Source organism: Tupaia chinensis, unplaced genomic scaffold (assembly GCF_000334495.1).
Source record: "Tupaia chinensis unplaced genomic scaffold, TupChi_1.0 Scaffold000060_1, whole genome shotgun sequence".
NCBI classification, from domain to species: Eukaryota; Metazoa; Chordata; class Mammalia; order Scandentia; family Tupaiidae; genus Tupaia; species Tupaia belangeri.
The window spans coordinates 3,167,546-3,178,239 of record NW_006159518.1 but is presented as its reverse complement, the minus strand read 5'-3'; the positions used below and the strand labels follow the sequence as shown (position 1 = coordinate 3,178,239).

General features: G+C 38.6%; 1 protein-coding gene across 2 annotated transcripts in view; it reads right to left on the bottom strand.

Annotated features, from left to right (window-relative positions):
* Positions 1-10,694, bottom strand: part of SPAG6 (sperm associated antigen 6) — a 99,021-nt gene that overhangs the window by 69,267 nt on the left and 19,060 nt on the right. For both annotated transcript variants that reach the window (XM_006141623.2, XM_006141624.2), the window contains exons 3-4: positions 6,023-6,189; positions 1,631-1,814 (exon numbers count right to left, since the gene is read on the bottom strand). In XM_006141623.2, the coding sequence (XP_006141685.1) occupies positions 1,631-1,814; positions 6,023-6,189 (351 nt within the window). The remainder of the gene's footprint in view (positions 1-1,630; positions 1,815-6,022; positions 6,190-10,694) is intronic.

The window sequence follows — 10,694 nt, the reverse complement described above, 5'->3', positions numbered from 1 at the left end:
TGGCCGTTACTAGGAGGTTTTTTTTTTTTGGGGGGGGGAGGATTTTGCTATGGGGCACATGTGCTCACCTGAATGACAGAGAGCGAGAGACAGAGAGACAGAAAGCAAGAAATCACCCCCTAGGGGGGATGGTCATGCCACAATCCCTTCTTCTCCATTCTCCTGTCAGAGGACAAGAGACAGAGAGACACAAGCCCGGCGTGAATTTAAGCCACCGGGTCCGGGACTCGAACCGTGGTCAACTACGTGGGAGTCCAGCGACATAGCCATTACGCTAACTGCTGGTCCCCAAACTCCTTCTTGATATGGGCCGCAATGTCCTTTTCTATGTTATATTTCTCCAACGCCTGAGTCACGCTCTCCACTCAGTCCTCTTGCATCTCTTCTGACATGTCCGCGTTTTTGATCACGGCCTTTCTGTCTCACATGGTTACCGTGTAACGGGCTCACTGACAGCAACGGTCTCCTGAGGGAGGTGCTAGTACAGCTCAGGCCCGACGGGAACTCTGGTTGCTACCGAATCCATGGCACATCTCTAAAAGCTGTACTTTCTTCTTACAACATTTGCTCATAAGCAACTTGCATAGATTGGTGGCAATTCTGTTCCCTATGCACTGTTTACTAGTTGAGTGTGTCAGGACAACTTTCGTTTTTTTTTTAAGAGTTAATTTTTATACTTTAACTTCATTCATTCATTTTAATTTGACCAGAGAGGGACAGAGTAAGAGAGAGAGAGAGGGAAAGTGAGAAAGTGACCTGCCAGGTCCAGGACTTGACCAGTGGTCAGCCATGTGGGAGTCCAGCACCCTTAACCACCACACCACCTGCCGACCCTAGCACAACCTTCTTACAAGAGGCCCAGGTTCCTTTTTTGCTCTTTCTCTCTTTATTTTTTAATTGCTAGAGGATTCATTCATATGCTCAATAGAAACAGACAGAGGGAGAGAGTACCAGTGAGGTATGGTCACACCTCAATCCTTTCTCATCTCTCTGTCCTGCTGAGATGTTGGACACAGACACACATGTGCTCAATGTGTTTTTCAAGCTGCTAAGGATGGGATTCAAATCTCAGTCAGCCATGTGGGATCCAGCTCCCTTAACCACTGGGTACAATCTCTTCTTGATGAATTCACTAAACTGTCAGTTTATAGGAGAAGGTGCTGCTGCTTCTTCCTGTCCAGTATGAATTGAATACAAATGTTTTCTAGAAAGTTATGTCCGTATCTTTCTCAGCATCACTTGTTCATGTGATATGGCTCCTGACTGGATTAAAAATGACCGATTATAATGACCCAATCACCTCAATAACCCCCTGAAAGTTGACAAACTAAAATAATCTTTTTAACTAAACCAATTTATCAAACCCTTTGAGAATCAATCCCCTACCCTTTGGCATCCCTTTTCCTTTCACCCTCTCTTCAAATTTTTCACCTGCCAACCAAGATAAAGACTGAAATGCATAGATTTTTTTGTGACTATATAATCTATACAACTCAGCCATCACTCAACATTTATTTATCAGAAAGTAAGGAAATACCGTTAAAACCCCATCTATGGCTTACTAACCAAAACCAGATTTGCCTAATAAATCTAAACTTTAAAAATCCTATTTTAAAATATGCTTCTTTACCTGCATTATGTCTTGCAATATATCCAAGTGCCCAGGCTGCAGCCTCCTTGACTCCAGGGTCAAAATCTTCCAGGCATATCACCAGAGTATCCAGTGCTCCACAATCAACGATTGCCTGAGCTAGCTGAGGAGAGTGTTTACCAACTGCTCGTAACACAAAGGCAGCTGCTTTCTTGTAAAAACGCTACAAGGATACAATACAAAATCCAAAATAGATTAAGCACTTACATAACCAAAATCTAAAATAGAAAAAGCCACTATAAAAATAACATTAATATAAACTAAACATCTTTTGAATACAAAAGATGAACATCCTACAAAATCATTTTGATTATTCAATGTTCCCCCATTCCTTTTGTTCAATAACTAAGTTGTAAACAAGTTATAAGTTATTATTTTATTTTATAGGTTTTTTTAGAGAGATTTTTGCTATAGGGCATGTATGCTTGCCAGAAAGATAGAGACAGAGAGACAGAAAGAGAGAAATTACCCTCTGGGGGGATGACCACAGCTCTGTCCCTTCTTCTCCATTCTCCTCTCGGTATCTTGGGCACACACACACACACATGCCCAACATGAGTTTTAAGCCGCTGGGTCTGGAATTTAAACCGCAAAAGACTGTGGGACTCCAGCAACATAACCATTATACCATCTGCTGGTCCCAAGTTTTAAATTATTACATTTTAAATGTTCTGCTCTGAACCAAGCATTTGAAAATTACATAAAAATAAACATATTTTCTACAAATTCATAAAATAATGGGATTTTATGTATCTATATTACACTGAGAGGTATTGTTTGACCCATGGGAACCCTTATATTGTTAGCATATGCAACTAAACTGTCAACTGACTAATTCATTCCCTTTACTTGCCCCCAGTCTCTAAGCACCGTAGGCTTTTCATGAACTCAACTAATCTTTCTGTGTCCCAAGCTATCCTGAAATAACAACCGTGTTTCAAGATGCACTTCCCAACTAGTAAATAAACATAAAAGCAAAACATCCATGATGTTTTAATTTTTTCCTGGCAAATAAATAACCAAACAATGGGATAGTAAGTAAGTTATTCATCCCCTCTAGAAGTGCTTTCTTAAAAAGCTAAAAGCAAACAGTATGTGAATTTTAAGTATATTGCTTCATGTTTATATTTTCTTTATATAATGTTCATCTGGTTAAGAATGATGAAATGAAATTAAAACAGAAGACTAATATTTCTCTTCATATGACTAAAAAAGTTCATTGTACAGGAAATATTTGTCAGTGATGCTGTTGTTTTATCATTAGCATAATGACCCAGTGATGCTCTCCTGACTTTTCCCTTATTATTAAAACCCAGATAATCCCCTATTTATGTTCTAAGTTTCTTTTTCTGTACAGCAGCTACTAAAAAGTGACTAGGTGACTTTAATTTCTTTTTTTAAATATTTACTTCTTGGGCTAAAATATTGATACAATGGGACCAGCAGGTGGCATGGTGGTTAAGGTGCTAGATTCCCATATGGCCAACTGCAGTTCGAGTCCTATACCCGGTGACTTGCTTTCTCACTTTCCCTATTTTTCTCTCTCTGTCTCTGTCTTTGGTGAATGCATGTACCCTATAGCAAATTAAAAATAATAATAATAATAATAATTTAAAAATTAAATAAGTTTTTCAAATTTTATACAATAATGGAGCCAGCAGGTAGCATGTGGTTAAAGTGCTGGGTTTCTACATGGTTGAACACAGTTTGAGTCCCAGATCCAGCAGCTTGAACATCACACTGGGCATATGTGTGGGTAATTCCCAGAATTCCAAGAAGAGAATGAAGGAGAAGGGATTACAACATAGTTATCCCCCAGGGTATGATTTCTCACTTTCTTCTCTGGCTCTCTCTGGCAAGTGCATAGGCTCTATAACAGGCATTAGTAAATGATTCTCCAGTCTATAAAATAAGGTAAATTTCTGTACAATTAGGATTAATTTTTTATTCACATAAAACATATAAAATTTACCATTTTAACCATTTTAAGGTGTACAATTAAGGGGCATTTAAAGCATTTGCAATGTTGTGCAACCATTACCACTATCTATGTGGTTCCAGAATTTTTCTTTTTAAAGAATTATTTTATGGGACCAGCAGGTGGCATGGTGATTAAGGGCACTGGATTCCCACATGGCCGACTGTAGTTCGAGTCCTAGACCTGGCAGCTTGCTTTCTCGCTTTCCCTTTCTCTCTCTCTCTCTCTGGTCAAATTAAAAATAATAATAAGGTACCAGCAGTTGGCGTAATGTCTATGTCGCTGGACTTCCATGTGGTCGACCACGGTTTGAGTCCCGGATCTGGTGGCTTAAACTCACGCTGGGCACATGTGCATGCATGCCCAAGATCCCAAGAGGAGAATGGAGGAGAAGGGATTGCGGCATGGCCATACCCCTGGGGATGATTTCTTGCTTTCTGTCTCTGTCTCGCTCTGTCTTTCTGTACATACGCCCTATAGCAAAACCCTCTCCAAAAATTTTTTTTGAAAAATAATAATAAATGGAATTAAATAAATAAATATTTTTAAATAATTATTTTATTTAACTTTATTTATTTCAATTTGACCAGAGAGTGACAAAGTGAGACAGAGAGAGAAAGGAAAAGTGAGAAAGCAAGCCACTAGGTCTGGGACTCGAACCGTGGTGGGCAATGTGGGAGTCCAGTACCCTTAACTACCATGCCACCTGCCAGCCTCGGTTCCAGAATATTTTTATTACCCCATCAAGAAATTCCTTACAGGTTGGGAACCAGCAGTTAGCATAATGGCTATGTCGCTGGACTCCCACGTAGTCGACCGCGGTTCGTGTCCCGGACCCGGTGGCTTAAAACTCACGCCGGGCGCATGTGCGTGCGTGCCCAAGATCCCGAGAGGAGAATGGAGGAGAAGGGATTGTGGCGTGACCATCCCCCCTGGGGGGTGATTTCTCGCTTTCTGTCTCTATGTCTCTCTCTGTCTGTCTGGCGAGCGCACGCGCCCTACAGTGAAAATCTCTCCAAAAAAAAAAAAAAAGAAAAAGAAATTCCTTACAGTTAAAGCAGTCACTTCCCATACCTCCCCCTCAAGCCTTTTGTAACCATTAACCTGCTTCTCTTTCTATGGATTTGCATTTTATCTATATGAACTAACTATTCTAGATAGTTCATATAGATAAAATCATACAATTGATGGCCTTTGTGTCTAGCTTCTTTAGCTTGGCAGATATATCACTTTACATTTCACTGAGCAAGAAATGAGGGTTCTGATTTCTCCACATCCTTGCCAACACTTGTTATCCACCCCCCTTTATTTTCTTTTTTATTATGACTGTCCCAGTAGGTATTAAATGATAGCTCATTGTGGGTTTGATTTGTATTTTCTAATAACTGAATTATTTTATTTTATTTTATTTTATTTTGACCAGAAAGAGAGGGAAAGTGAGCAAGCAAACCACCAGGTCTGGGACTCGAACCTTGATCAGCCAAGTAAGAGTCCAGCACCTTAACTACCATGCCACCTGCTGGCCCCTGAATCTTTTTTCATATGTTCGCCATTTATAGATATTATTTGGGGAAATATCTATTCAAGTTATTAGCCCATTTTTCACTTGGGTTGTTTCTTTTTGTTACACAAATAGGGATTTAGTCTCAAATACATGTCAAGAAAGACACATCCCTGAGTTACGATAAACTAGCAGAATGGAATGAACAGTCTGTGACCCTACCTACAGTAGGCCCATAACTACTGTGGAACCAAAAAGACAACACTGTATAGAAATACAGAATGGCACCAAATAGGAAGGGAGAAATTGGAGCATTTTTAGAGAGTGCTTCTGACATGCTTGTATACTTGGTACATAACGCTTTATCAAGCCTTCCATTGTACACATCCTCTTCCTCATTTTGGTTGTCTTTTATCCCTTGCTTCAAGGCTTTCTGTCACTGTTCCCCACTAACCAGATTTCACCTGCATATAAGGATTGTTGAAAGCAACTATTATTGGGTCATTGGAAAAGTCATGATATATTTTTCTATGTTGTTCTATGCAAAAATGCATCATGCCTTTTATGAAAAGTCAATGTTTGCCTATATAATGTTGCAGATCCTATAGCTTTGTTTAAAGCACCCATATATAGAAATACTGCTTTATATATAATTCCCCCCAAAAAAAGTTTAAATCTATTTTCACCTTGTATTAACAATAATGGAGAAAAGCTGCATATCAGCCCCAAAGCAAAATACTCTAAAGGTATTATAATGGGCAGTTCTGAAAACTGAATGTTAGTTAATACACCCTAATAATTTTAATGCCTAAGCTTACAACTATATGCAAACTATCAGAATTTTTAAAATCTAAAACAAAAACACATGATTATTATTTCTTAAAAATCTTACATTCTGTTCTGCCAAGGAATAAACAAGCTGTGGAAGAATGTCACCCTTCACCACAGCTTCAGCTAGGTCATCGTTATAATTGGCCAGTCTCCCAAGAGCCAAAGCAGCAGTCTGTTGAATTGTTGGGACCACATCCAGAAGAAGAGGCCTCAGCAAGGACATTACACCTGAGTTAAATTATGAAAGAACAAAATCAGCAAAATTCAGGTTAGAAAGAAAGCACAATTCAGCATACATCCAAACAGTAAAATTAAGGAAATAATCATAAAAACCAGATTATCTACTAAAAGCCAATGGGTTATTTAAAAGTATCTTGGCCAAGGCACAGGGTAATACAAGCTGTGATTATTAAACAAGCAGCATAGCATGGAAATAAGAACGGCTTTGGAGTTAGGCAAGTACTAGCTACTGACCTGTTCAGAAAAAGGTTGTAGTATATATAGTATAATGCCCAGTACATGGTAGGAAGGAAAGGGGGAAAATTAAAAGTAGGCTTCTCCTCTCAGCCTTTGCAAATCTTCTTTCAAGGCTCATTTCAGGTCCTTTCTTCTCAACGAAGTCTTCCATTTGGTCTTTTCTCTTGTTCCATACAGTTCATTACAGAAATGTTATCAAAATCTATCTATGAGTGGGACCAGCAGGTGGTAGAGTAGTTAAGGTGCTGGACACTCCCACATGGCTGACCATGGTTTGAGTCCTGGACCTGATGGCTTGCTTTCTCACTTTCTGTTTCTCTCTCTGTTATCAAATTAAATAAATGAATGAATAAATCAAATTAAATAATTATAAAAAAATAATTAAATAAAAAGAATCTATCGCTGAGCCAAAGGAGCTAGGAGGGCCATTTGGCTAAGGTCTCACATTCACAAAAGATCCATATTACCTCTAAATACTTCCTTTAAGATAACTCAGGTAAGCAGGTGGCATAGTGGTTAAGGCAATGGACTCCCACATGGTCGACCACAGTTCGAGTCCTGGACCCAGTGGCTTGAATCTCATGCTGGGAGGATGTGCATGCATGCCTAAAATCCCGAGAGGAGAATGCAGAAGATACTGTGGCATGACCAAACCCTCTGGGGGGTGATTACTTGCTCCCTGTCTGTTTCTCCAGTGAGTGCATGTGTCCTATAGCAAAAATCTCTCTCAAGGAAAAAAAAAAAAAAAAAGATAATTCAGGTGATGTGTGGTTAAGGAACTGGACTCCCACATGGCTGACTGCAGTTTGACTCCCAGACCTGGAGGCTTGTCTTCTCACTCTTCTCACTTTCCCTTGTCTCTCTCTGTCTCTCTCTCTCTCTGGTAAGCACATGTGCCCTATAGCAAATTAAAAAGTAGTAACAACAAATAAAATTGAATTCTTAAAAACTCATAATATTCATCCTAGGGTTGAATAAGTGATGGGTATATCATCATAACCACAACAACAATAATAAAAGAGGCTTATATTTACTAAACACTTGAGATGCAAGCAGTGTTCTACAGACATTTTTCCATATCAAATCACTTAACTCTCATAACTTATGATGTACTATTGTTATGTTTTCTTACAGTTAAGGAAATTGAGGCTGAGAAAAAATTGTCACACAATTAGACAAGATTAGAATTCAGATATTCTTGGGGCTGGCAGGTGGCATGATGGTTAAGGGCACTGTACTTCTCCATGGCCGACCATGGTTCAAGTCTTGGACCTGGCAGCTTGCTTTCTCACTTTGCCTTTCTCTCTCTCTCTCACTCTGACCCTCTCTAGTCAAATTAAAATAAACAAATAAAGCTAAATAAAATCATTCTTGGGACCAGCAGGTGGCGTGGTGGTTAAGGTGCTGGATACTCCACAGCCAACTGCGGTTTGAGTCCTGGACCTGGTGGCTTCCTTTCTCACTTTCTGTTTCTCTCTATATCTCTCTCTCTCTCTGGTCAAATAAAAAAAATAATAATAAATGAATAAATAAATAAAATTAAATAATTATTTTAAAAATAGTAATTCTTAAAAAAATAATTGATATTCTTTACTGATAATTTTCAAATGAAAAATACACATTGAAAATTGAGGAGGGGGAAGGGAAGAATAATAATGGCATTTTGATCATTTTCCTGATTATCTCAACTCTTATATTAACTTTGTCATTCTGTAAAGTCTACAAAATAGTTAACTACTGTTTCTACTTTAACGATATTGGTTTAAGGACCAGCAGTTGACATAATGGCTATGTTGCTGGACTCCCATGTAGTCAACCGCGGCTCAAGCCTCGGACCTGGTGGCTTAAAACTCATGCTGGGCACATGTGTGTGCGTGCCCAAGATCCTGAGAGAATGGAGATGGGAATGCGGTGTAGCCATCCCTGCAGGGGGATGATTTCTCACTTTCTGTCTCTCTGTCTCTCTTTGTCTGTCTGGTGAGCACACGTGCCCTATAGCAAAAATCCCTCCAAAAACATAAAAAATGATACTGGTTTAGTCTAAGATTACAAAAAAGGAGATGATACTATTCAAACAGAAACAAAGTGTCCCTTGACTTTCTAAACTTTAATTTACAGCAGACAGTTCAATTTGATGTCATTACAACCTTTCTCTTAAAAAAAAGCCCCAGTAACACATAAATATTACCAGTATGATTTTATAATGTTATATCTATAAACATATAAAACAGAATAAAAAAATATATTTAACAATACTTAAGGTTAGACCAAAATAAGAGAAATAATACTACCAAATAACATAGGCAGAGAATGCACACTAAATGTGTTTAGTTTTCCATGTTTCTAGTTTCATTTAGTCATCAGCTCTATGCCTGAGTTAGGCAGACTTGATCCTTCTGTAAGGGCACAGCTGCAATGTGCATCCCCATGCGCAGTGGTTAACTCTGCAGGCACTGAGGGCTCATAGTGCAGCAGTTAATAGTCCTGCCTAGGAAGCCGAATCCCAAATGGCCAACCACAGTTAAAGTCCCAGCCGGGTCACTTGAAAAACAAACTGGGTGTGTTTTTCTCCAGCCTTAACAGGATGAAAAAAATGGGAGAAAAGGATTATAGCAGGGCTACATCCGACTGGGAGGGGTTCTCTCTCTCTCTCTCTCTCTTTCTCTCTCTTTCTCTCTCTCTCTCTTTCTCTCTCTCTCTCTCACACACACACACAGAGACAGACACAGAAAGCAAGAAATCACCCCCACAGAGGGTGGGGGTCATGCTACCATCCCTTCTCCTCTCTTCTCCTCTTGGGATCTTAGGCACACACACACGCACATGCCCAGCATGAGTTTGAAGCCACTGAGTCTGGGACTCGAATGGCAGTTGGCCATGTGAGAGTCTCACAATGTATCAATTATGCCATCCGCAGGCCCCCATTAACTAACAACACTCTCAATCCCCCCAAGTTTCTGGTAACTTCTATTCTACTTTCCTTTTCTATGATGTTACCTATTAAGTACTTCAGATAAGTGGAATCATATGCTATATGTTCTTCTTTTGGCTGGCTTAGTTCACTTAGTATGTTTTCAAGATTTATTCATGTTGTAGTGAGTATCAGCATTCCATTACTTTTTAAGGCTGAAAATATTCTACTGTATATATACAGTACATTTTCTTTATGCAGCTATTGATGGAGACTTACATTGTTTCTGCCTTTTGACTGTAGTAAATTTTGCTGCCATGAACACTGATGTGCAAGTATTCATTTTGTATGCAGTGCTTCTGGGTATATGTCTAGGAATGGAATTTCTGGATCAAATGGCAATTCAATATTTAACTTTTTGAGGAATTACCGAACTGTTTTCTACAGTAATTTTATATTCCTGACAGCAAAGCACAAGGATTCCAATTTCCATCCTCATCAACACTTACAATTTTGGGGGTTGTTGTTTAGACAAGGTCTGGCTATGCTCTGATCCTCCTGCCTCAACCTCCCCAAAAACTGGTACTATACACATGTGACACTGTGTCTGGCTTTTAGGATGGGCTAGAAATAAAACTTGGGCCTCCATGTGATCTCAGCCTACCAAGTAGCCCTGTCAACTAGCATGCTCTACCTCAGCTGGGCCAAGTACATCGTAACTTTTCCAATGATCCAATATTTTATAGTAGACTTACTAATGGATTTAATTCAGTGATATTTCATTGTGGTTTTGATTAGCATTTTCCTAATGACTAGTGATATTGAGCATCTTTTCATATGCTTATTGGCCATTTGTATATTTTTCTTGGAGAAATATAATCTATTTAAGTCCTTTGCCTATTTCTGAATTGGATTGTTTTATTGTTGTAAGAGTTCTTTATATGTTCTGGATATTAATCTCTTATCAGAGCTATGCTTTGCAAATATTTTCTCCCATTCTGTGGGTTGTCTTTACACTTTCTCAATAATGTCCTTTGATGTCCTTCTTTGTTTTCGTAGATTTAAAATTAAGTTATTTCTACCATTTTTTTTTTTACTTTCCAATTCTACTAGAAAAATTATCACATGCTTATAACATATATTACACATGTTACTGTAAATTTTACAAAATTTTAAAAATTCAAAATCCAATGTATTTTAATCTAAAGCTACATTCTGTGTAACCATTTACTATGAAACTTTTACTATAGTTTATTCAACTTTTAGAAGAAGTGGTTTTTGTATACAGTTAACAAGTTACATAGTAAAATGTTCATCTTTAACTGTCATTGCTATTATCTGCCTC